This window comes from Mus caroli, chromosome X (assembly GCF_900094665.2).
Source record: "Mus caroli chromosome X, CAROLI_EIJ_v1.1, whole genome shotgun sequence".
Lineage (NCBI taxonomy): Eukaryota > Metazoa > Chordata > Mammalia > Rodentia > Muridae > Mus > Mus caroli.
The window spans coordinates 129714246-129742096 of NC_034589.1; the positions used below are offsets into that span (position 1 = coordinate 129714246).

At 40.0% G+C, this 27851-nt stretch overlaps 1 protein-coding gene across 2 annotated transcripts in view; it reads right to left on the reverse strand.

Annotated features, from left to right (window-relative positions):
* The window catches only part of Col4a6 (collagen type IV alpha 6 chain), a 318869-nt gene that overhangs the window by 34155 nt on the left and 256863 nt on the right, over window positions 1-27851 (reverse strand). For both annotated transcript variants that reach the window (XM_029473623.1, XM_029473624.1), the window contains 15 exons: window positions 24770-24832; window positions 23430-23465; window positions 23196-23237; window positions 21946-22038; window positions 20559-20612; window positions 12445-12504; window positions 11343-11387; window positions 10802-10855; window positions 10045-10114; window positions 8991-9098; window positions 7719-7868; window positions 6282-6386; window positions 4871-5031; window positions 4010-4189; window positions 3132-3315 (listed from right to left, as the gene is read on the reverse strand). In XM_029473623.1, the coding sequence (XP_029329483.1) occupies window positions 3132-3315; window positions 4010-4189; window positions 4871-5031; window positions 6282-6386; window positions 7719-7868; window positions 8991-9098; window positions 10045-10114; window positions 10802-10855; window positions 11343-11387; window positions 12445-12504; window positions 20559-20612; window positions 21946-22038; window positions 23196-23237; window positions 23430-23465; window positions 24770-24832 (1405 nt within the window). The remainder of the gene's footprint in view (window positions 1-3131; window positions 3316-4009; window positions 4190-4870; window positions 5032-6281; window positions 6387-7718; window positions 7869-8990; window positions 9099-10044; window positions 10115-10801; window positions 10856-11342; window positions 11388-12444; window positions 12505-20558; window positions 20613-21945; window positions 22039-23195; window positions 23238-23429; window positions 23466-24769; window positions 24833-27851) is intronic.

Genomic DNA, 27851 nt, shown 5'->3' on the forward strand with positions numbered 1-27851 from the left:
AGAGAAAGAGAAAGAGAGGAGAGGGAGAGACTCCAATCCTATATTCTTCTGGGGCCCAGAGTTTTTGAATGAAAGGAAAAAAATATGCCCTCATAATTTGGACATAGACTATACTGTATTGTATTTCGCAAGGAGGGATTTAAAGTGGTGGGAAAATTTAAAGATTTTACATTGTACCAGATCTGGCTTTTATCACTTATGGGGATTCCCATTTCTGAATTCAGACCACTCTCAATAAAGCAGAAGTCAGCTCTAGCCGTATTATGCTTTAGAAGTACAATAGATGACCGCATTATTCAGATTTTTTCACCATTAATGCCAAAATTCATCTTTAGAATATAAAGCAACTCTAGTTTTCAAAAGTCTATCTTTTCTATTTGTTCTGAGACCAAATAATAGAGATAAGAATTATTTGACTCCTTGCACATACATCTTGGAAAGCAAGTTATACCCCATAAGTTCAGAGAATATAATTAGTTAAGAGATAGGTAACCATCAACGTGTGAGATAAAGGTAATCAGCTCCTCTCAGAGACTGCATAACCATTTCTATAGTTCCCAGGAGTATGTGCTAAAGAACCATTAAAGCAGTATCAGTTGCCAGTGGCAAACTCTGCATCCCAGCCTTACAACTACCCTGCCTCAAAAGAAAAAAAAAAGTGCAATGTAGTTTAAGACACTCTGAGGGTCAGAGACAAAGGTTAATAGGTGAATAATATTTCCCCCTGCTATAGCAATAATCACCTAGACCAATCACGGAAAGAAAAAAATGAAACCAAGACATGTTTGCTGAATCCTAAGGGAGGTCTTGTGTACAGCCCAGATATGCCTGTCAACCACATTCAATCGTGAGGATTGAGTGGAGTGCTGGTGCTCACACGATCAAGTATACAGAAGCCAATTGGAGAAATAACTTGAATGATAGATTACATTGAGAATCTGGAGCCATAGCCTCTATGGGTACCATAAGCTGTCAATGTACCCAAGTTTGTAATAATTCACATCACTGGGTTGAAGAGCTTCTGATTGACTACATGCCCTTCACTACCAATGGAGATGTCTAATCCTGGGTTACCACTGGAAGGTGTAGGCAACATTTAGGAACTACATCTTACTTTTTGTGCTAACAGAAATGGCTATAACACATAAACTAGAAGCCTCAAAATGTATGTTTAAATGGTTGGAAAGAACACTACTTTTAGTGAGCTATATTCAGCTTCTATAGAGAAAAAACAAGGTAACATTCTAAATGAAGTATTTTCTGTGTGGGGTGGTATAAACATTTAGTCACACTACTCAGGAGGTGGAGGCAGGCTGATCTCTGTGAATTCAAGGTCAGCCCAGTATGTAATAGTGAGTTCCAGGACACCCAGGACCCTGTAGAGAGACCCTGTAGAGAGACCCTGTCTCAAAGAAACCAACCAACCAACCAACCATATAACACCCCTACACAAAATCTAAATAAAGTATTTGTTTGAAAATCAGGTACTTCAAAAAGTGGATTTTTCTATATAAGGTTCCTTCCAGGCCAGGCTTACTAGCTCTGTCTTCCTGAGAACTTTCTGTGTACAGGAACTAGTAATGTTTGGGATAGAAATGATCCCATAGGTTTCTTCCTATTGATACAGCCTCATCTCAAACCAAGAAATAGAACATTGATAATATCCAAAAGACTTGAGGATGTACAAGTTTATAGGTATCATGCATTGTAACTAAATTTAGAATCTGGTTGCCTTTAAAATGGGCTGACCTAGAATGATCGATCCATCAACAGCTGAAGAGCAATAGAAAATACATGACTAATTTCCCTGGGGAATACAGTAGAAGTAAATCTATTGTTGAAACCAGAAGTTCTCAAAGGAAAACCAATATTGTTTGATAAGATATGGCCTAGGGAAGTAGAATGCTTCCCAAACTTGTTCAAGGCCCTTGGTTTCAAGAATCTTGAATGCAGTATTAGCCTATGCCACCATGATTATTATATCAAGATAGATTTTAAAATATGAACACATAAGACATAATATCTTATTTTTTATTTCTTAATCATGCAAGGTTATTAGGAAGGGCTTTTCTTCTGCAAGAAGGAATGTTCTACTCTGTTGGCAAGTTGTGAGGGTAAGATGTATCATCTTCTTTAGTAGCTAGAGACTTTAAAACGTTGTTAAAGGGAAAACCACTAGTAGAAATGGGCATAATTTCAATAATAACAACATGTAGAAGTCAAAGGAAGGCTAGATGGCAAAAGGTATTTAATTGTCTACAATGTGCATAAGTATAATTTAATTGGGGAAAGTCAGCAAGGAATAGAAGAGAAACTACTTAGGAAATTTCTTTTGCCCATCCATCCATCCATTCATCCATCTTTTCCAAAAGCGCATAGGTATTTGATAAACTAAGTATGGGATCATGAGAACTTAATAGCAAGAAGATAAAGGAAATAATGGGAGGTATTTCCAAGTGAGAATAGATAACCTTAAATTCTTAAACTTTGATGACAATTACAAGTGTGATGCCACTAATAGTAAGAAGTGTAATGTCACTACTGGAAACAATGAAGGAGTGTGCTGACTGCACAAAATACAAGTTATGGTATGGGACCTTCATAATATACAATCAGGAGTGTTGCTTATTATATTCTCGAAATGCCAAGTGGGAAAATAATTTATTTAAAGGGAAGAAGTTAGGTATCATATAAAGATTAGGTTAGAATCTCTGACCAATCTGAGATTCTGTCAGATAGGAAAGCATTTTTGTCTGCTGATCATACAACTTAGAGGACTATTTATCAAACTCTCCACAAACTACTTTGATTAGAAACACAGTCATCCACCCTCTCCTTGAATTTTTCTATGGACTATGAGCTCATAAAGTGTCTAGATAGCTCTGTGACATTTCAGACAGCTCAAGTAGCAGGGTCCTCATTAAGCAGAGCTGAACTCCACATTGTTCTACCTTCTGAACTTACCATAATACACTTATGATCCATTTCCTATTTTAAAACTCTTGAGGATTGACTGGAGTGATTACAGCTAGCCAGATCTCTTTTTTATGACGCATTTCATACATATGAGTCAGAGTCATTTTACAAAGGTTGATTTTCCAAGTCCAAAACTATCTGATTGTATGACTCACCTTGAGCTCCACGGAGGCCTTGTTGCCCTGGTAACCCATCTACTCCTTTATCTCCAGGAAGTCCACGGGGCCCAGGAGGTCCTGGCAGCCCAATTCCTGGTGGTCCAGTTGGACCATCATGGCCTTTTTCACCAGGAAGTCCTGGTAACCCTCTTTCACCTGGGAAGCCAGACCCACCATCTCCCTAGAGAACAGAGAAAAAGAAGACAAAAGATCATTTTAAGACTTATCTGAAAAGGCTTCTAAACACAGGAAAGAGATAGTTAGTGAACAATGTTTTGTGAAAATTCTCCATCACTCTAGTTGTTTATTGATCAACCTCTGAATTTTCTTAGAGAAAACGGATCTTATCAACTCTGGATAATCTAGCTTTATAAAAGTTTCTAGATGGGGCTAAGTCAGTGGTTCTCAATCTGTGGGTTACGACCCTCAGAAGACTTACAGCTCAGATATTTACATTACAGTTCATAATAGTAGCAAAATTACAGCTATAAAGTAGCAATGGAAGTAATTCTTTGGCTGGGGATCACCACAACATGAGGAACTAACTGTATTAAAGATTTTCAGCATTAGGAAGGTTGAGAATTGCTGGTCTAGGGGAAGTAAGCAGGGAATGAACAACTGTTGATCTTGGAGGAAGGAGCTATTGAGAAGCTGATTTGTTTTAAATGAACGTGTTCAACTCTTCCTAACACTTATCAATAAGTGTTCTGAGAAAAAAAATGTCATATTTACAGAAAATAAAGCATTGAGTCAACATTTCGGGGGACTCAAGTTCCCTGGTCTATCTTATTCAATGAGGTGATAACCAGCAGATTGTCCCTAAGTCCAGTAGGGTGGTTGATATAGGGCTAACCATTCAAGAATGATCCACTTACCTGAATGCCTGGGAGGCCTGGTAAACCTGGTCTTCCATCCTTGCCCGGAGTTCCTGCCAAGCCTGGGGTCCCCTGAGGACCAGGGTCACCTTTGTCCCCTGACATTTTTAATCCTCTACTGACAGTTGGTTCTCCTTTCTTTCCTTTGAGGCCAGTCTGACCTCTAGGTCCAAATAGCCCCTGACAATGAAACAAAAGACAATAATCGGGAGGCACAGCCTTCATAGCTTAGCAAAGATATGACCTAAAACAGGTACTTTGAGTATATTGTTGACACTCTTCTGGGCACGTGATTATGTTGCTGTTTTGGGTAATTACTTCACATTTTCTGTATCTTTTCTAAATTTTGAAATCTATGAGGACTGAGCTTTATATTAATCCCTGAGCAGCATCACCCAGTCAGGCATGAGGAAAGGAAGGAGGGAGACAAAGAGACTTTAGAGACCTTCTGGTCAGATTTCTTCATGGGACACATCAAAAGCCCATAGATTTGTTTTGGTTTTGTTCATTTTCTAAGTTGCTCTCAAATTGCTCCCTGTGAAATATTTTCCTTCATTTCCTCCAGCAACACAATTTCCAATTAGAGCTTAGACTTAAAAATGAGTGCCTGTAGCTTTTCCATTGTTGAGGGAGCTTCTTGTGTACCCGATTAACGCTGCAATTTGTGACTTGCCAAGGGTAAACAAGAATTGATTTGACTAACTGCACGAGTTTAAGCAAAAATCTCCCCGAGATTGTTGTCACAGATTTGTTTTACTCCTCTTCGTTTCATGTGTCTTAGGAGAGTGGTTGATAGGGAGCGAAGAACACTTGAAATCCTCCATTCCTCCCTCTGTGCCAAAGACCTTACGTAAGACTTACTGGCGTCCCTGCAGGACCAGACGCTCCCCTTGAGCCTGCATCTCCTCTAGTCCCCTTAAAACCCTGTAGACCAATGGGACCTTGTATCCCAGGCAGGCCTGGTTCCCCATGTGGTCCAATGTTGGGTGCACCACCTTCACAAGCACAAAAACCAGAGTCTCCTGAAGGAAAAACAGAACACATCAAATAAACTCATGGAAAAGAGTGGCTTAGTTAGCCTCCCTGGGGTGGAAATCAGACAGCTTTCAGAGACTCAGACCAAGCTCACTGCCATCAGAAGGCATCTGTGTTACTGAGTCTGTTTTTACTAGTCTGAGATGAGGTCCAGCTATTAGTGAGTCACATGCTGAGAACCATCAATTGCCACTTAAATAACTTGGAATCTAGAATCTAATTCTATACATGTACTTATGTATATACTTGATGATATGAGTTTCAGAGAAGTGCATTAAAAACAAAACAAAACAAAACAGTTCTCGTGTGCAGGTTGGCCTCAAACTCAAGTAGCTGAGGATGACCTTGAATTTCTGATCATTCTGCTTCTAGCAGGATTGATTACAAGTGTGCCACCATCCAGCTCAGTTACAGCAAAGCACTTTGGAAGATAGGCAAAGGAGTCATAAGTAGGCAACCTAACAATCTACAGAGATTGCATGAGCATAGTCTCCAGAGTGAGAAGTGACAAATATGGGTGGCTGCATTCCCCTATGATTCCGAAGGATCTCTTCTTACTCTTAGAAAACTGAGATCTTGGAAATGCTGAGAGAATTGCCTGTTCTTCAGATTAGTAAATAAAAACTGAGCACAAATGCTCTGAAATCCTAAGCAAGGGAGATTTTCGATTTTTTTCATATTAGGAATGATGATCTGGGAAAGTCTATGTAAATATTTCAAATTCCAAAGACTACTAATTTCTGAAGCATTTCTGATCCCAAGCATTTTGAATAGGCATAGTCAATTTGGATAAACCACTTGTGATACTGGTTTATAAGGCAGCTTGCCGGGACTCTATTCACTTTATTGGAGCCAGGTGGCTTTTTCTATGCCTCAGGTCTTAACCTACATAGAGTCCTCATGTTAATGGTGTTGGGAAGCAGTGTTTAGCTAAAGTCTTGCAAATTGGGATTAGAGGTGATGGTCAGCATCCTGAGATGCTAACAATAGCTTCAGTAGGCTTGAGGGGTGGAAAGAGTGGCCCATAAGCCTTTTTTTTTTGTCCTGTGTGACCTCCATTGCCAGCTTCATTCTGAGAGCCCTAATTAGAGCACTTCTAACGGTCCTATACCCTAACCTCTCAAGAGGTTACATTCAGATTCCCAAGGCTATTGTTGTGATAGATCCCTTTAAAGCCTCTCTAGGGATTTTGTGTGTGTGTGGGGGGGGTGGGGTGGGAGGAGACAAACAAAATGACCTTTTACTCCTTTAAGGCCTTGATGTCCTTTTGGACCTTGTTCTCCTTGGAGACCAGGGAACCCAGGCTCTATGGTGGACAGATGTCCGGTCTCAAATGTGCGACCTGCAGAGTTTAAGAGAACCCAAAAGATTAGAGGTTGATGTAAGCCTAAGGACTCACCTTAATCTTGAAGTCTTGGGTCCTTGAAGCTCAACACACAGAGTAGAGTAGGAGGAAAAAAAAATCCCTGCCTAAGATTCCTGCCAAGTCTGCAGGGAAGAACTCTCATTTGGCTTCATTCACTCTACTAGCAGAATGATGACTGTTATGTTCCACACACTGTAGTAGATTCTGGGTACTCAGAGATGAACAAAGTAACTCAATAACTCAGCAGTGCCAGTCTCTATCCCAGAAAGTTTCCTCTGGGAAAAAGAGGGAGCAGGTGCCAGCAGTAGTTGTCAGAGGATTAGACTGCAAAGAAACTGGGCAATACTTCTAGCCTTTCTCTCACAACCCAGAATCCCATCTATGTAGATAAGCATATTTATGCATATTTTATCTCTATCTATCTATCTATCTATCTATCTATCTATCTATCTATCTATCTATCTATCTATTTCATTCTGGGAATAGAACTCATTGCTTTGCACATGCCAAGAAAACCCTATCAAACATCTAGCGTCATGAAGGATTTTAGCAGACACCTTGAGGATCTAGGCATAGCTTCTCCTCCTTCAGATTCTCAGCCCACCTACCTGTAACTCTGTTGAGTACAGCAAACCCAGAAAATCCAGTTCTGCTTCCCTAGAACCTGGTAAGCCAAAGTCCTGGTGGTGAGGGAGGTATGTAGGGATGGGTAGAGAGTGGCGCAGGGGGTGCTGTGGGCACTAAGAGCTGTGTAGGACAGAAGGATGATGAGTACAGAAGCTAGTGCTTGCTCGCTCATCAGGGTGCTACCTTGGTCATCTTGTAACCAAATGCACACAGTGCTATTGCTGTCAGTAAAGGTGGAGCCAACACAGATGAAGTAGGACTTCTCATTGCTGCCTGTGGTGGTTGGAATAAGCTTGGCCCGTGGGAAATGACACTATAGTAAGAGGTGTGGCCTTGTTGGAAGAAGTGTGTCACTGTGTAGGTGGCTTTGAGATCCTATGCTCAGGTTCCACCCTATGCAAAAAAATACCCTCCTTCTAAGCTGCCCGTCAGACAGTCCTTTCCTGGCTGCAGTTGGATCAGGTTGCAGAACTCTGGGCTTCTTCTCTAGCACCATGTCTGGAGGGGTGCTGCCATTCTTCCTTGCATTATGATAATGGACTAAACCTCTAATTGATACACTGCCCCACTGCAATTAGCTATCATGGCTGAACTGTTTCTCCTGTGAGGAAACCCCTAAAAATCAGAGTGGTTCTAGATCATAACTGTCTCAAAATTTTTTTAAAAGAAGGAATAACTTACTAGGTGGGCCTGATGGGCCTGGCAGGCCTGGTAAACCTGGTAAACCAACCCTGCCAGGTAGGCCAGCTTCTCCAAAGGTGGTACGTCCTGAGTTTCCTTGGTCTCCTTTCAGGCCTGGAAATCCCTGAGGCCCTAGGGCACCTGGAAGACCTGGAAGGATAAGCCCACACAAAAATGCTCACCATAGCATCCTACTATTTGGGTAGATTCTGATCAGCAGTGTTTACAAAAGAACACAAGGGAAGAATTTGCGAAATCAATTGCTCTTCTCTTTCATGAGAGTTAGGAAAGTTTTGGGGGATCAGTTAGCCTAGCTGCCTGAGAAACTGTGGTTGTTAACATATGAGGGAAAGCTACGTTTCCAGTCTCTCACTGTTCCATTTGTTCTACTTCTGTGCTGGGTCCAGCTGGGTCTCCTATCAATGGCTGCCTTAGAAACACAAATATCCTTACAGGAGCTCCTCTCCAAGGAATTTAGAGACTAGTGATGTTAATAGATCCACATCTGAGGGTTTAGACTAGGGACAGCTCTGTCTTCTAAATTCTGGCATGCTCTTTCTCTGCCATATGGAATGGCTTACAGCTCCTGCATTGTGTGGTTCAATGGTATCATTCATAGGATGCTGGGGGCATTTTGTGCTACAGCTAAGTCCACAGGAGGGTCTGGGTACAGACCTATCCTATCCTCTCCTATCCTATCTTATCTATCATCTATATATCTACTATCTATCATCTATCTACTATCTATCTATCTACCTATCTATCTAGTATATCATCCATATCTCTTTATTCTATCTGTCTCATGTTGAGAATAGAACCCATTGCTTTGCACATGCCAAGGAATTATCTTCAACTGAGCTATACCTTTAGCCCCCCCCCCCATGAAGGCTTTTAGTAGCCACCTTGAGGATTCATGCATGGCCAGCTTCTCGTCTGTTAAAAACTCTTGGCAAGTATAAGATTGGATGATATATCCAGTGAAGAGTGAGAGGGCTTCAACCACCCCACCCAGATCTCTAGTTACTTCCAGCCTCAATGGCACTCTGGAATTGTCTTTCCATCTGTGATCCTCATTTATCTAAAGGGAAGCTGCTTACCTAGGCCCTCTCTACACATACACTAGCTTTGAGCTAGTCATGGGAGAATTTACTGACCAATCTATCTTTCTTTTGACCTTGGCTAGACATATTATTGGATTCCCAGTTATAGAGGAAGATGCTAGGATTTAGAGTACAGACTGTTCAATGCAGAGAGTGGACTAGTCTGTTTCACCTGTTAATGATGGGAGGCCAGGGGTTCCAGAAGGGCCACGTTGGCCTTGGACGCCTTCATCTCCTCTAAGGCCTGGAAGGCCCAGCACACCAGGGTCTCCAGGATAACCTGACATTACAGTGAAAAAAAGGAGTAAATAGTGGATCACACTTGCTGCAAAATGCCTGATAAGAGATGCTAATGGTCTTAATTGACCAGAGAGAAGGCTCTGATACTATTTTACTTTTTAACTGGATCTCATAGAATCCTTGAATTTACTTTCCTCCTGTTTCAGACTTCCAAGGTCTGGAATTACAAACACAAATCATCATAGCGAGTTACTATTAGTACCTCAAACCTGGTCTTGTTAGAGCCTTACTTTTCTGACAAGACCTAGAAAGTACTAGGAAGGTTCTTCTACTGTTGTTGCCTTAAATGTCTCCTGTTGAGGTTAAGATGGTTAGCAACACTTTTTACAGTATTGCCACAGGTTTCCTGGGAGTAGAGCTCACAAAGCTGTTATCAACATTGAGCATTTAGATCTTTGGTAGAGGCAGAAAGGAAGAGTAGACCATACCCAGTGACTAGGATAAGGACGCAAGAACAAACTTTCTAAGTATCATCCTTCTCAGGTCTCTTAGCAACTAGATCAGCAGCCTGCTTGGGATTATCTACATGAAACCCTGCATATTCTATAGTCTTAGGCTAAAGGCAACCCAGCTGAAGAGGATATCAATCCTTCTCTAAGCATTTAAGCATTACCAGGAGAACATTTCTGCCAACTTAATCCAGGCTTAGGAAAGTCCAAAATCTCGTCTTGATGGATCAACACACACACACACACACACACACACACACACACACACACACACACACACAGGCTTGACTTGGCTTGTCTGCTTAAGAATTTGGAATCCCATTCATTCAGTAAATTCAGGACCTGTGAGTGGCCCTTGATACTGTCAGAAATCCAGTAAATCCAGTGGCTGACAATGTATCTTTTCAACAATTCTAGGAGATACAGAATTGAACACTTTCTCTTTTCTTCTCCAATCAAATCAACAAAGAATTGCACCTGAGATCACAGCGCCATCTGCATCAGTGAAACTGTCTGGGCCTCGCACACCAATGTCTCCCTTTTCACCCTGAAAACATTAAATAAATTGAACACAAAAGATGTCTTGACTCCATCACCTAAAATCTACTTGCCTTCAAAGCAAGACCCCAGAAAAGTAGAAAGTCCTTTGCTCCTTGACTCCTGATTTCCAGAGGTTAACTTCTAAGAACAATAAATCAAAGATGAAGGTAACATAAGGTAGCCAGATCTGCAAATTTGATCTGCAAATTTGCCAAGAACTAGGGCACTCAATTTTGTTTTGCAATACCACTACAAGACAGTCTGTTTCTGGACCTGGGAAATGTATATCACAACACAGATAACATAGCTAAGGAGAAAACTGAATTTCAATCTTTTTCTTCTGCTCTCAGCAGGCCCAAGATTCTACCCTTGTTTGAATAATGGCAAGGGAAGTCGAAAGAGTCCTAATCTCCACAGATAATACACAGATAATACAGACTCGGCAACTAAAATCTTATTCAGAGAAATATCCAGAGTGGGTGTTAAGGTAAGCAAAAATGCCAAGTGTTGGTAACATCTGGGGAATGGTTATCAGGTTTATGCATGGGATATATGCATTTCTTAAGAAAATAAGATGACGTGTAAAACAATCAAGATATTAAAAATACTCTATTTCATAAGTAGGCATTTATAGGAGGAATCACTCATTTTTCCACTTCTCAACTCTGGGAGTTGTACTTCCCAATGATATTACCTTAATTCCTGGGAACCCCTTAATCCCAGGAAAACCTGAAGTCCCCTTCTTTCCCTGTAATAGAAACATAGGTATTACTAAGTCCACATAAAGTACATAATGTCTGCTGGCCTGTGGTTTGGGCCAGGGCAATCTGTACAGGGATTTCTCAGTCATTCAGAGTATGTACAGCTTTGTAAATTTCTCCAGATGACAATATAGCATTTGGTAGTCAACTTGCATATTAAAGTGCATAAGAGTCAATGGAGTGTAGATACAAGCAGGCTAGCCTTGCTAGCCCTTGATAACATGCTACCATACATTACTGCACTATGGCATGGCAAAACAGAAAATGTAACCTAACAGTGGTTATCTATCCTTTTGGGTGAAAACAACAAAACAACAACAAAAAAGAGAGTCCCTAGAATTATAAAATTATGTTATTAAAGATTGGATGATTTGCATTATTAGCAATATTTCCATTTGGCCATGTTAAGGAAAGCAAAATGACCTTTTGATTAGATTTTGTATATCAAGGCTTTATGGATGTTACTCAAAATACCTGTCTCCCTGGATGACCTTGTATTCCTTCTGAACCCATGGGACCCTGTAAATGGAAGAACCACACCTTAGAAAGATGAATAGATCAAACTAGGGAACAAAACCTGCCAGGCTCACACAACAAAGTTATGCATAGTAACTAAACCTAGGTAAGAAAATCGTCCTAGACTTGGCTTAATGACTTCTCTCTAAGCATTAATTTACTAGGATGAATAGCTTCATGGAACATCTTTAAAGAGCTAAGTAAACAGAAATATCAGAAGGCCCTTAGTAGAAGGATTGGATGGTATTATACTTAGCTGTATCAGTTCCAAGTCAGAGAATTCTAAATAGAGTATCAGGCGACCTCTTGTCTGCTACCACAAACATATTCTCTGTTGGTGGTTATGAGTTTTTCAAGACAAAAGATAAGGGATAGTAGATAAAGAAATGGCAGAGCAATGAGGTATTGCTAAATACTGAAAGAGACTTAATATCCTCTTAGACAAAATAAAAGCACAATTTTCTACAACATGCTTATGTAAAATAAAAGGTGACCAATTTCTTATAATCCAAGGTATCAGTTTCTGAGAGCTAAAAATCAGAAGGAATGATAATTATGTCTCCACTCAAAATAAGATAAATTTTAGAAAGTGCTGACTCCAAACATTATTCACTGTGTTCTAGAAGTTTCCAGATTTGTTTATGTCCTATAAAGATTACACTTGGCTCTCTTCTATTCCTGTTCTACTTCTTGCCTATATTCTCTTAGAGCATAATAGAATAAAAGCAAGAAAACATATGCATCATTATTTAGCTCAGAAGAAAATTATATGTGAATGTCAGAAGTGTAAGTAGGCTATGTAGCCACCTAGGTGTAGTGGTTACACCATTCCTTATTCAAGGAAGCCATTCAGTCAAGAGAATGGGGATAAGTGGAGAGGCAAGCCTGCCAGAAAGTTGAGAAGAGAAATAAAAGAATCTTAGCTAGCCATCAAGTTACAGAAGCAAAGGACCAAACAAGAAATAATACGAAGACAAGAAAGTGCTACATCGCTTTCAAAAAAGAAAAGAAACAGATTAGGGGACTTGACAAACACAGGCAAATGACACTGGGTTCATACCCTAGGTCCTGGCAAACCAAGGATCCCCCTTTCTCCTTTTTCTCCAGTAGATCCAAATTCCTGAAGGAAAAGAGAAGTCACAAATTATAACACTCATTTTCTCATTGGGATGGTGTGGTGGCATATACTTGTAATTCCAGCTCTTTGGAGGCAAAGGAAGAAAGATTGTGAGATGGCAAAAGAAGAATCTGAGGCCAGCTTGGGCTACATTGTGAATGCCAGGTCAGCCAAAGCTACTTAGCAAGACTGTATCTCAATCAAACAACCAATGAATCAATTAGTCAATCAATCAATCAATCACTTCCTCACTGGTTGACTGGTTCCATTCAAAGGAAGGAGGCAACTTCAAGCTAGCTCGACTGATTCCTTAGGGATTGCTCTATGTTTTTTAGACTATTCATTGAATGCTACCATGTGCTTCTAGAAGTAACTCATTTTTCTCTAAAACACGGTTGCATGCTCTTGTAGCATCATGAGCTAACAGAAAGGGAATAAAAAAACATGCCTAAACACCCACACTGATTTTACAGACCAGGAAAGTAACTTCCAGAAAGGATAAGAATCAATGAGAAAGCTGTGTCTTCTATGACTCCAGAGCCCTTTCTATGAGAAGCAGCTGCATTTTGCCATCTAGGAACTTGACTCTGACAAAACAATGGAAGATTGTCTAAACGTTTGGGAATCTCTACTAGAAGGAAGACATTTACATACAAGAACTACAGCATCTTTTTCCATGGGAAAGCTATAGTTCAATCAATAGCTCCTTACTGGTACTGTTAAGTACCTTGTCACATCCTAGGAGTAAACCAAAGGGGCTTGTTAAGTGGTAATTAGTTCGTTTTGCGTTGCTTACAATATCTGAGGGCTTACAGCCATGGATTTCATTTGTGGGCTTCCTAGAGACAAACAGGAAATTTAAGAAGCAGACTGAAAAAGAACCTTGTCAAGTCTGGGTCCAGAGCCAACATCTAGGCCCCCAAGTTATAGAAATAGTCATTACCAAAGTGAATAAAGTGTTTCATGGGAAACTTAAATCATTTGTGGGCTGTTTAAAATTAAGTTGTTTGCAGGCTGTTTAAAATTATACTTATTGGAGCATAGATTTTTATCAAGAAGCATTTATTCCCATTTTAAGAGTAAAGGAGGAAGCTGGGCGTGGTGGCACACGCCTTTGATCCCAGCACTCAGGAGGCAGAGGCAGGTGCATTTCTGAATTTGAGGCCAGCCTGGTCTACAGAGTGAGTTCCAGGCCAGCCAGGGCTATACAGAGAAACTCTGTCTCGAAAAACAAAAACAAAAACAAAAACAAAAACAAAAACAAAAGTAAAGGAGGAAATATAGCTTTCTCAACTATAAGCTTGTCAAAAGATGCTAACTGTTGATGTGGCATATCTCTCATTTTCCCCTTGGTGTCACCTGACTCAGCTGGTATGAGGACACATCTGTACCTTTTCCTACTTTTTAAATAATCTGTGTATTACTACAAGTACTGCAACCTGGATGAATATTCCTGTGTCTCCTTGTAGATGTGGGAGTTAAAAAAATCAATTGTGGGTCTTCTATTGCCTCTTCATTGAGGGGAGGGTATCTTTGAGGGGTACAGTTCAAACAGGGCTTTGGTTACTACTTTTCTTTTTCTTTCTCTGCCTTGACAGAGTTTAGCCCTTGTGATGGTTTGTATATGCTTGGCACAGAGAGTGGCACTATTAGGAGGTGTGGCCTTGTTAGAGGAGGTGTGTCACTGTGGACATGGGCTTAAGATCCTCATCCTAGCTGCCTAGAAGACAGTCTTTAAATAGCAGCCTTCAGATGAAGTTGTAGAACTCTCAGCTCCTTCTGCACCATGCCTGCCTGGATGCTGCCATGCTCCCGCCTCTGAACCCGAAAGCCAGTCCCAAGTAAACTGTCCTTATAAGAGTTGCCTTGGTCACGGTGTCTGTTGACATCAGTAAAACCCTAAGACAGTGCTCATACAGTGTCCAATTTAAAATAAATGTCACCCAGCACAGTCTGGACTCCCCAGATCCACCTTTTTGTTTGTTTGTTTTTTGGTTTTTTGAGACAGAGTTTCTCTGTATAGCCCTGGCTGGTCTGGCTGGCCTTGAACTCAGAAATTCGTCTGCCTCTGCCTCCCAAATGCTGGGATTAAAGGCATGCGCCACCACACCCAGCCACAAGAACAGGAAGTTGGATGAGTAGAAGGTGGGAATGCAGCTGGGAGGAGTTGGGGGAAGGGGATGAATGTGATCAAAATATATTCTACGAAATTCTCAAATGTTAAATAACAATATAATTTAAAAATGCAACTTCTTTGAAATCTTAGCCTCTTCCACCTCCATATTTCAAATCAGAAACCAAGCCAGGTATGATGGTGGCACCTGACCTTAATCCCAGCACTCAGGAGGCAGAGGCAGGCAGATGTGATTTGAGGCCAGCCTGGTCTACAGAACTAGTTCCAGGATGGCTCAGACTACACACACACAAAAAAACCTTGTCTTGAAAAACCTAAAAACTTGAAAAACAAAACAAAACAACAAACCCCCCAAAACAAAACAATCAAATTGGAAACCAACCTGTGTTGCCACCTAGTGAATTATGTCTAGTGGTCTCTAAGGTTGAATAATCCAATAACCTTCCCTGACCTGTCCAAAAATGTTGTGCTGCCCCAAACTCTTTAGTCACCAAGACTAAATGTAAGAAAGTCTTGTAAGTAGAAAACCTTCCTTATGGTCTTTCCTGTCTCCCTGTGAAGCATGTTATTGCCAACTGCACATGTGCAAAGTGGTCCAGTAAATACTTGGTGAATTAACTGCAATAGTGACACAAAGAATAAAACTATGGCAAATGGTAAACAACAACAACAACAATAACAACATACTTAGCAACTGTAACATGCCCTATCTGTTTTTCCCAGGAGTATAAATAGAAGGGGGTGTTTTACATCTTCAAAAAGTAGGGGAACCTGTACTTTTTCACCTTTTTGAGGTCCAGAGAATGTGAAAAATGAAAACAGGAAATCTCCCTCCCCTCTCTCCTTTTCATTTCTTTCCTTTCCCCCCTTTTTCTTTTCTTTCTTGTCTTCCTCTCTCTCTCCACTTTCTCTCTATATTAGAGCCAATAAAAGATAAATGACTTGGCAAGCTCCTGGGCCATGGTCTCAGCTTGCCTCCCAGCACAGGGAGGCACTGTTTAGAGACCCTGCTGAACAAGCTGTTCTAGATGGATATCCTGGGACCTGACCCTTTACTGTTGGCCTTGACTCAAACAGGCCCGCCACAGATTCCCCCATCCTCCTTCTCCTCCACAGCCCAGAAGACTTCTTAGTGCACTAGCTTAGCTTTCCAGACCCTCTGCCCCATCCCACCAGCTCCTGGTGCTGCTTTTTGTTTCTGAGGAGACTCAGAGAGCTCCATCTACTCAGGAATTCCCTCAGATCTACTGACGATTTAAACCCTCAGGATTTGACAGTTTCATCTCTGATCTCTCCCTGAACATTGCCATTCTAGCTTCCCCTATGTGTCTATAGTCCCTGAATAAAGGGCACTTGTGTATATAATTCTGACAACCTCCATGGAAGGACCTACAAGTGTGAGCATGCAGCTCGAGACAAGCGAGGTGAAGTGAGTGAAGCTGGGACAAAGCCAGAAAATTGGGGATTTTTTTTCTTTCTTAACCTCTGAGGGTGCAAGAGATAGAATATAAGGCATACATCTGTCAGATTGGGCATTTTTATCTCCTGCAAAGATTCCGGCTACAGTGGGAAGAAAGGGGGACTACTTTGGATTCCCAAGAGATTTCTGTCCTCCACAGGGCCTTGTTTTTCAGTAAGCATTGGTTATGGAAAGCTGGTGTGATGGAGGCTTTAGGTTTGAAAACCTCCTGAGAGTTCACATGTGCTTGCTTTCCTCTGGTAACTTTCCTGTTAGGTGTAGTAAGGCATTCACGAGCATCCACAGTAAGCAGGTAGATAGAATTACGAGTGAAGGCAGTTTATGATTTAGCTACTGTCACCCGCTGAATCCATGTAGTGGTGAGCTGAGAACCGCATCCTTGGTTTCTGTTCTATGCAATATGGTGTGATATGTAAAAAGAGGCATTTCTCAACTTTGATGCCTTTTTTGTTTTTTCCAGCTAGGCTTTCTGTTTTTCAACCAGAACTGTGAAACATTGAAAATACTGAGCTGAGAACAGTACTGTGATTTCTCATCACGGATTGTAGTCAGCCAGTCTCTTTTACAGGCATAAAGGGAATGCGTCCATACAGCGGTGGAGGAAATCCTCCCAGGTCTAAGTACAGAAAAGGGGAGGGAGGGAGCGTAAGTCAATGAATCCCAAATCCCAGAGCAGCAGAGACCATTAAATCTTTAGAGCCCAAACACCTCCTCTGGGTGACAATAGTGAACTGGACTGCAGGGGGCAGTATGGTATGAGAAAACAAATTCTAAACTGCCAGCATTCAACAATACTGAATGGAAACAGGGCCTGTACTTCTCCACCAGGTCCTCTGTGTGTATATTATGGTTTCTAGTTTAGCGAGTTTATATTTATGGGGTTTGTGAGTTTGTGAATGAGTGGATCTCTGTCTTGTGACGTATCATGAGCTCTTTTTCTGTGTTTTTTTTTTTTGTACAATTCCACTGTTTTCTTTTTGTTTGTTTTTTTTTTATTCTATTACATTTTATTATTATGTCTTAGAAGCCTGTTTGTTTTCTAATGGGAGACAAAAAGGGAATAGAAGCGGATGGGAAAGAATGTGGGGAGGAACTGGGAGGAGTGAAGGGAAGGGGAATTGTAATTAGGGCATATTATGTGAGAAAGAAATCCATTTCAGTAAAAGGAAAAAAAAGAATTGGCTAAAAATGATTAAGCAACACTTATTCATTCTGAGAAAAGAAAAAGAACAACAACTATGAAGCAAAAACAACAAAATTCAATACTGAGCAGCAGTCTCAGCTCTCTGAGTAAGTAGCTATGTGTCTCTGGAGACGGCCTTTCCCTGCTCAGGGAATGGTGTCCTCTACCGGACAAGAGGAGCCAACCTGGACTCACTCACTTACTTCCCAGGGATGGTGCCAGGTGACTAGAATCCATACAAAAATCTCCACAGAGACTAGTGCAATCCTTTTCTCCAAACCTCCTTGAAAAATGCCATGTGATACAAATATACTATCGTACTTGCAATTTTCCAGTAGCTGTATTTTAAAAAGGAAATAACGATTTTAATGGTTATCCAAATCCACAATAAATAGGAACTGTCTCAAATTACTCTTCCCCCACTGGTGTTTTTGAGATCCAGTGTGTATTCGATTACAGTACAAATAATCTTATTTTGAATGAGCCACCTTTTAAGAGCTCGGTAGCCATATATAGCTACAGATTATATCATTACACGGCAAAGCTTTGTAAAAAAAAAAAAAACAACAAAAAAAACCCTCTTCAACACAGTGCAATTTGGGCCTCAGAAAGAAGACTAGCTATAACCACTGCCGTATTGCACACATACAGAAAATATTTCAGCAGTTTTTCAAAGTTCCAGAGCTGGATGGAGTGTAAGGTGGGGTGTTCTACCTCCTACACCAAGGCACACTTTCTTTCTCATTCACTAGCTGCAAAACTGATTAAAATCAAGGGCGTAGAACAAATGATTCTCTATGCCCCTTTGTTTCTGTGGAGTAAGTAACAGGAACCCTGCTGGAAGCAATCTGTCCTACTGGCTCCTCTGGCTGTACTTCCTAATCCCTCAGTAAGACACCAAGTAGTTCAAAGTACTACCAGGAAGGACTAGAGTCCACAATTATTCCCAGTGTACAGGTAAGTGGGGATAGGTCTTGTTATCTTAGATTTTTCTACTTTTTTCTAGTCCCTAACCCAAATCTTTGAAAATTCTGTCAGCTTCTTCTGAACATATTTTGTGACATGTTAACAGATGACCAAATGTAATACTGTGGCCTTGTTTGGGTTCTCACATAAACAAGGAACCTGGAAACTAGATTTCTGCCTGCTCAGTTACTATTATAACTAATTGTCAAGTTTTCAAAAAGTCCTTATTTTTGAGAAATACGGAAGTGTTTATGATAAAACATGCTTCAGATGGACCATGTGCTGCTGCTGATTAGGGAAGCAAGGTAATGAGTACTCCAAATGATCATGATGCCATTGTCTTTGTATGTGTTTATCTTTCCCTCTTGCTGCCATTTCCATTGCTATTACCGTGGCCTGAGCTATTATCAGTCTTCTTTCTGAGGCCCAAATTGCACTGTGTTGAAGATTTTTTTTGTTGTTGTTTTTTTTACAAAGACAAAGACAAAGGAAGGAGGGATCCCTAGGACAGCTGTGGTTCTGCTTGAGACCCTGCCTCAATAAACAAAGTGAAGAGCCATCTATGAAGTTATCCAGTGTCATATTTGGGCTTCCACACATGTTTACATGAATGAATGTGCACATAAAAACAAAGGTGCATACACACACACACACACACACACACACACACACACACACAAATAGCTTCTCATGACACTCCAAATAAAAGCCACAATCGACTTCTGAAACGGGCTGTGACCTGACTCCAAAGTTTCCGCTTGTTTGTCGGCATCTTTCAGTTTGTCCTTTCCTTTCCACTTGGCTATTTAATTTTGATTTTTCAGGTATGGTCTTGCAGTGTAGCACATGGTTTCTTCAAAATCATGGTGATCCTTCTGCCTCAGCCTCCTAATTGATGGGACTATAGTTATATGCTACCATACTGGGTCTGACCACTCACCTTGCTGTGCCTCTGAAGTGCTGAGCAACTCAACCTCAGGTGTTGGTATTTATGGTACTCTCTAGCCTACAAACACTTTATATAATATTCACATGACCTGTTACTTCATATTATACAGTTCTCAGCTTATATAGGACTTCTTTCAGAGAGGCTCCTGTTGACCCCTCTCTCCCAAGTGTTTTCTCATCTAGACTCCATCACTGTAACCCTCTTCTATCTTTTTTTATTAGATATTTACATTTCAAATGTTGTCTCCTTTCCTGGTTTCCCCTTCGAAAACCCCCTATTCCTTCCCACCTCCCCCTGCTCCCCAACCCACCCACATTTGCTTCCTGGCCCTGGCATTCCCCTACATTGGGGCATGGAGCCTTCACAGGACCAAGGGCCTCTCCTCCCATTGATGACTGACAAGGCCATCCTCTGCTACATATGCAGCTGGAGCCGTGAGTCCCTCCATGTGTACTCTTTGGTTGGTGGTTTAGTCCCAAGGACCTCTGGGGGTACTGGTTAGTTCATATTGTTGTTCCTCCTATGGGGCTGCAAATCCCCTTCATCTTCTTGGCTCCTTTCTCTAGCTCCTTCATTGGGGACCCTGTGCTCAGTCCAGTGCTCTTCCATCTTTTATATATCACCATTGTATGAAGTTGTTTTTGCTTTGTTTTATTTTTTTTTGTGCCGGTGGGATTAGAACCCAGGGCCTGGGAATGCAAGGCAAACAGTATACAATGAGCCATGCCATGAACTCCTGCTTTTGTTATTGATTCATCTCGTTTTCCACATTATCAGTTTTCTATTAGAATGTAATCTCAAGGACAGAGAGGAACTTTTATTTAGTTGCTCTTGTAGCCTCTGAGTTCAGTAGAAAACCTGGCACATAGACGCCTCTGACAACATCTGTTGCATGCAAGCATCTAAGCTAGAAAGGCAGATCGGAAAGTAAAGATAGGATTACTCAGAAAAGATACTGTTTACTGAACATTTGATAAGTGTCAGCTGTGTACAAACTTTTCTCTAGTGTGGGTAATCTCATTTAATCTTCAGATATAGTCCATTGCTGTCCTCTTTTTGTAGACTAGGAAAATAAAGAGTCAGAAGTATTAAGAGATTCTTGACCCAGAAGTCAAGCCTAGGTCTGTTCTAACTCTAAAGTTTGGGCTGATGGCATCTAAAATAGCTTCACTGAGAGTTAAGCTAAACAGTCCCCAAGATCAGAAAACAAGGCTATTTCTTTCAAGGCCTTTGGTGAAGATGGTAACATTCATAGCAATAACCATGGGAGGAGATCTTCCTGGTAGGCATACTGTGCTTTTAATTTAATCAGACCCTGAATGCATATTTACAAAGTAAGACTTACCGGGACACCTGGAGGGCCACTCATTCCTGGGAAACCTGGAGGTCCTGGCTCACCCTGAAAAATTAATCAAAGGCTAATGAGTAGCCACAAAAAGCAAGAACATGAAGGATAGATGCTCATTCAAAGTACTTTGACTGCTCCAGTAGGGAGCCAGGAAGTGTGACTATCACACTACAGGACAGTGGTGTAGATCTATATGCTTGCTGGGATGCCTTAGTTTAGAAAGCTCCTTGGCATATGGAAATTTAATGACTAATACATAATTTCAACCTCCGGAGGAGGGAGGGGGGCTGGGAGATAGAAAAATGGTTAGCTGTTGCATTTCTGGTGGAAGAAGCTGCTTTAAAAATATAGGCTACAAAGAAGAGAATGACATCAAGCAGATGTTAAGAATCAAAATTTGGAAAGAGACATATAATATTCTAATGTCTCTCTCTCTCTGAACTGCTAATTTATCTTACATAGGCCATGGAAAAGTCCCCTATGGTTTAGGGATGGATTGAAGGGGTTAAAAAAATCCTCCTACATTAACACTTAGATTGGTCCCAAATCAAGAATTTTCCCAATATAAAGCTAGAGGGAACTGGGTTTGTTCACAAAAACAAAATTAAAGAAGTGAGACTTGATATGTTTCCATTTGGGCCCCTTCACTATGGAAATATAATCATAAAATTTAAAGGAAGCTCAGGAAGGAAGGAAGGGAATGCAGGCCCCTGAAAGATATCTGTGGCCTTCAGCAGACTAGCACCATTGAAAAGCAAACATCGACATAGTTTTATCCTAATGGACAGATTATGAAATATAACCTTAATCCTTGGTGGTTCAGGTAAGGCAAATTAGATCATCTACTGCTGCTTCTTAACAATATTCATGGTATTTAAAGTCAACTATTTTCCTCCAGTGCTCCATTACAACCATGTCCTTGTGCAAGCTCTCTACCACTGACTTATACTTAAGGCCTTAGACTAAATCTTTGATGGCAAATAACTTCTTTAACATGTAAACTCCAAAGGGAAGATTTATACTTAATGTATTTAGTAGACAATTTAAATACTGAGAGGTCTGGAATTTGTAGGAAAAAAAAAATCAAGTGTATAATGCCTGTTTAAAGTTATTTGCCAGATTAAAAATTGACTCAAAAAATAATTCCTACATGAATTGTCAGATACAAGTCACTAACATCTGTCTACACACCAGAAAAAAAAACCCTCAGAATTTTCATAATTCTTTCCATAAAGGACAGAAGAAAGCTGTTTTACCTTCCCTTCCAAAGAAAAACCCCTTACTCCTCTTTTGGAATTGGCTCAGGTTACTCTGAATATTAGACTTGAATTGAGTATTAGCAGGAAAGGGTCTGTTAATTTTTCCTAAAGTAAACATTTACTACCTTGGAACCTTTCTTTCCTTTGGGGAATCCCATGAATTCTAGTTCCCCAGTAGATGGAGGTGGTCCTGCAGGGCCAGGGAGGCCAACATCCCCCTGTAGAATCAAAGAGGCCATTGAATGAAGGATAATCATACAAATAATGTTCGCAAAAGCTTGTCTTCTGGATGCAATCCACAAATGAACTGTTCACTTTACCCTTGTGCAAAGGAATAAAACAAAGTTTCATTGGTAAGGGATTATGAAGAATGTTAAGCCCAAGAGTTGTGCAGCATCACTGTGAAGGGAAAAGGCTAAAACAGATTCACAGTTGCATGATCATGCACAAAGAGGTAATGAGAAGGGAGCCATGTGAGATTTGGGCAAAGGGAATGGCTGCCTCCTGCCAACAGTGATAAGACTCTATTGGGTTTGTGTAACCTGTACTCATTCCATAGGCTGCATATGGCTGTGTGCCACCAAAGGTAGCTATGGATTTGTCCCAACACAAAATTGTAAACTTGCTTAAAACGTTATCAGATCCTCCCCCTGATATCTGATTGGTTCAAAGGTGGGAAGGAAGGGAAGTGAATATTAAAAGAGAGATTAAAGCTTTGGAGAGATGGCTCAGTTAAGAGCACATACTGCTCTTGCCAAGGACCTGTGTTCATTTCCCAGCACCTACACCAAGCAGCTTACAATTGCCTGTAACCCCAACTCCTGGGATCCAACATCCTGTTTTTCTTTCCTGTGGGCACCTTTACTCACATATTAGACACAAATAGATAAGGAAAGTTTACAAGAGAGAGAAAGAGGGATTACAAAAAGAGACAGAGAAGAGGTATCAAATATGTGTATGCATGTTTGTGTGCATGCATGCTTGTAGAGGGAGGAGGGAAGAGGGAAGGGGGAAGAAGGTTAGAAGGAAGAAAATAATATCATGCAATAATGTACAAAAACAAGCAGAGAAGTACCTAGGTGGAAGAAGAGGAAAGAATACATTTTAAGAGAGTATAGTTAAATGAGGCAATATAGATTTAGACATAGGAAGCAGGGAAACAAAATTTTTTGAAAGAAAAACACTCCAAAAGCCCATGTGTGTGGCATGCGAACATGTAGCTCTCAATGGACCCCATAGGGGACCTGTGTGAGATAGGAAAGGTCATATTCTAAGGTGTAAAATAAATCCATTTCCACAAGTGTGAGTATATGAATAACCACAGACATTTATTGGAGGATGTGGGATGTGGATTGTGTATTCAGAATCTATTTACCTTGACTCCTTTTTCTCCTTGGAAACCTAACCCCATATTTCCCTGGGGTACAAGGGTACAGGGAAGAAAAAGAAAATCAATTACTAATAAGCTCCAACAACTTAAATTGGAATATGTTAGTTTTATTTTTTAACTAGAAAATAGATTTAAACCAGTATCTTTATGAAAAATAAAAGAAGAAAACAACCCAGAGAACTTAATGGCAGGACATACAAGCTCCCAAAGCATACTTACATCAGGACCGGGAAGTCCGGGGGGCCCTGGGGGACCCTAGATTAACATAATTGAAAGGAATAAGCATTTCTTAATTATAGAAAAAACCCAACCAACCAACCAACCAACCAACCAAACAAACAAACAAAAAGAAAACCATGGCCATGTTGGATGACAGAGGGCAGAGATACACTGGCTCCCTGCTCAATGCACTGATGCAGACTGAGTCTGTTATAGTGGGGATTTTTAGTGCTATTTCTCATGGTTCCTTTTGAAAAGAATTTTATTTTTAATTGTTTGTACATGTGTGCACCCGAGTGTGGGTTTGTGCACATGAATGTAGTGCCTGCCCACCAAGGCTAGGCAATGGTGATTGGATCCCATGGAGCTCCTGGGGTTTACAGGCAGTTGGTGGTTGTTGTCAGCTACCCCATGTGGGTGCTAGGAATGAAACGTGGGTCCTCTGCAAGAGTGGTATGTGCTCTTAACCCTTGGGCCATCTTTCGGTCCACTCATTGTTTCTTTTATTCTCCTTTGACATCTTCCAAATTAGTCTGGTAGTTACACTCATGTGAAGGTAGTAAAAATATCATGTGTTATTCCTCATAACATCCTAGGGATGTTTCAAGTTGACTTGGTGAAGTTCAAACACAGTAGTAAATTAAATAGCAGGATTTAGGTATTGATGAAAATGATCTGGGGACAGGGCTTTCCCAGAACCAGAGATGGCTAGCTATGTTCTCCCTTTACCAGTAATACATAGTTTTGACATCAGAAAAACAAGTAGGTACAGTTGCCCAAATGCAGCATTGAGAAAAATTTGGAAGTATCCTTAGAATGATGATAGTGGTTGGTATAATTAATTAATTAATTAGCAATGCCTAACATAATGAGGGAGCAAAAGGCACCAATAGATATGTCAAGTTATTTGTCTTCTTTTGACTATACCTCATGCTGAGCTATACCAGTAAGCTTTAGGGGGACAGAATGGACAGTTAGGGAAGCAACAACGACAACAAACAAGGACAACAAATAGCTCTTAGCAAGAGAATGTTTCAAGCCTGGAGTGGTAAAGTGCCTTTAATCTTAGCACTCAGGAGGTGGAATCGGGTGAATCTTTGTAATTTCAAGGACAACATGGTCTTGAAACATTTAAAAGTGAGTGCCAAGATAGCCAGGGCTATATGATGAGACTCTGTCTCTAAAAGAGAAAGGAGGGAGGGAGGGAAGGAGGGATAAAAAAGTCAGCGTGTTTAGGTATAATCTTCCAGAAATGGCTTCTAAATCACATAGGGCTGCATCAAATCCATGGCCTGGTTAAAAAAATGTGCAACCATGCACTAGTTTTAAGTTGGTCTTACTTGTAAGCCTGGTGGTCCTATGGGTCCTGCATCTCCAGGAGAGCCGGAGGAACCTGATGGACCCTGGAGACAGAATTTTTTTTATTAAGGTCAAAAGGCAAGATAACTTCTCAAAAAAACAAAAAATGCCCACAAGAATTGTATAAGAGTTGTTTCGGCATTTTTATTCATAATAGAAAATGTTAGAACTCTTCCAAGCACTCGCTGATCCAGGGATTGATACATGAGCTGTGACATACAACAGTGAAAGGAAGCCAGTTTACTCATATACAGAACAATACAGATGAATCTGAAATGCACGGCAGCAAGAGATGTTAGACCCAAAAGACTGTATATGATATTATTCCCTACATATGACTCCTCAGGGCAAGTGAAAGCTGATCTATACTGAAGAGTAATCACAATGGATTTTGCCTTTAGGATGGGGTAGGAGCAGGGAATGACTGCAAAGAGGCAGGATCCTCTTTTTTGGGGGTAATGTTAATGTTCTGTGCCTTAATAGAATTTTAGATTACCTAGGAGTATGTGTCTGTCAAAATTGAAAAAATACATTCAGTATTTGTGGATTTACTATATTGTAAATGTAGTAAATATGCATTTAGTATCTTATAAACAAAAAGAATCAAACCAAATACTGAAGTTTAACTAATAATAGGCATTATTGTTGTATTTTGGAATACTTCTGCAATGTATTCTGAAATTCATTAAAATCAGTGAGCTGATGGATAGACAGTGATAGATAGATGGACAGAAGAGAGATAAGGAGATTCTAGTAAAATATTAAAGTTATAAGTAATTATTGTAAAATTCATTATACTTGGCTCTGCATTTGAATTTTTACTATTAAAAAAATTAAAAGGAAAAAAACCTAGTTATTTAGTATTAGATAAACCAGAATTCAAGTTATTAACTAGATATAGGCAGGAGGCATTTCATAATGATAAATGGGTCAATTCTAGAAGACATCACAGTATTAGTATTACATGTATCTACACCTAACAGAGATTCAACATATATAAAGCAAAAAAAAAAAAAAAGAACTGCATAGATAAAAACATGTTATAGTTTTAAACAAAATGCAGTATCTTTGCCTCAGTAATTTGTAGAACTTAAAATAACACAAAACAGCAAAAAAAAAAAAAAAAAACAAAGCAAAAAACAATAAAGCAAAAACAAACAAAAAATCCCAGGTCATTGGCTATTGAAATACCATCAACTACCTTAACCTAATAGATATTCCTTAAAACATTATATCACCAACTTCTGAATATGTGTTCTCTGTAAGTTTTGGTCATAAAACAAACTTCAGCAAATTTAATGAGATGAAACATAAGAGTGTAATACTCTTAAGTTTTGTAGACTCACACTAGAAATTTATAAAGGAAAGGTAGCCAGAAAGCAGTCAGATACTAGGGAATGAGAAAACAACACTTCTAAATATTCCATGGGTCAAAAGGAAAATAAAATTTCACGTGAAAAATGAGAAAATGTGTAGAATTGAGTAATAATGTGTAAAAGGAAGGCTGAAATCAGGAGAAAAGCTGTTATGGGGAAATGTAAGGCTCCATTCCAGTGGGGTAGCAGGACGCAGGTGTTATGTGCCCAAGAAAGAGAGGACAAGGTTTAGACAACAGGAAGAGAAGGGGAATTGGAAGATTCTCTAGGAATGGTGATGCTATGAACTACTAATTTAAACAGAAGAATAATCACAACAGTGAGATAGGGACAGATTGTGAATAGGTAGGAGGGAATTTTCTGGAGTGATGCCAATGTTCTGTTACTTAATAGAATTTTGGATTGACAACCAGGAACAACTTGTGGTCTCCTTATTGATCATAAAGTTGTTGTTTAGTTAACAGACATCCTGTCCTCAAAGCTAAATACATATTGCATCATGGTTGTATTGACAGGCAAGCACTATATGTCTGTGGGCAGGAGGCTGAATCCCTAAGAGAAATTGCAAAGCAAACAGAGTGAATGTTATACAAATTTAATAAACATACTTTTAAAGTCAATTTTGTTTTACTCTGGGGAATCTATACATTTGGTCCTTAGTCATCTTTGTTTCCTGTGTGGGCTCCCATACTTCACATCCCTTGTATAAGTATCCATCTACAACTGGCACATCTAAACTTGACCTATGCTTCTTAGACACTACATTCTCTTTCATAGATACATATCTCCTATCAGAATTTTTGATACACAGTATTCTTCCCTAAGGGGTTCTAGGATTTCTCTGAGATATTCCTACCCTTACATTTTCATCTCCTTTGTGGGAGGGACAATGTCTACATTGTCTGAGCGATCACTCGTAGCACTTTGCTCATACTGGATCCTCCATATGTATCGAAAACTATCAAGACAAAGGAAAATAAGAAAAATCAAACAAGCCAGGGACAGTTCTCATATCTTTTCAAAGGAAAGCAATGGAAATATGGAATTGCAAGGAAATAGAAATCTTTTATCAGTTTAACTTGTGGACTTCCATGTACTACAGTGCCCTAAAGGAAATTTCTGTATGGGATAGCTTTAAAAGAACTGTGTATGTAATCCTGAACACACATAGAAAACAGTACATTGTTGTTGAATGAAAGACATGGTACCTTCCTGATACATGCAAGAGAGTAGGGTGGATCTCCTAATCCATTGTTTTCCTTTCCATATTCCTGACAACCTCAGTTCAAGACCAGTGAACAGAAAGAAGTATGGAAGTGTGTATGTTAAAGTAACTATTACATAGTCAGCTAACGCTATGTCTCATAGCCTATTTTATTTACCTCACTTTATAACACCACAGAAGATTTATATTGTTTCACAAATTCACAAGAGCAATGCCAAGTGCAACACCCTAAGTTATTTTGACAAGGGATTCATAAATTTCATTACTTTGTCTAATCATATTATGTCATAGTTTATTAGCAATTGTTGCTAATATTTTCCTGTGATTAACATATTATTTAACTGTATCATAAGTCTATATACATAGAAAGAGAATGGTTCATATAGGGCTTAGTATTATTTATGGTTTCAGGCATCCATCAGGGGCATCCATAATGGAACAGGGAGTGTGTGTGTGTGTGTG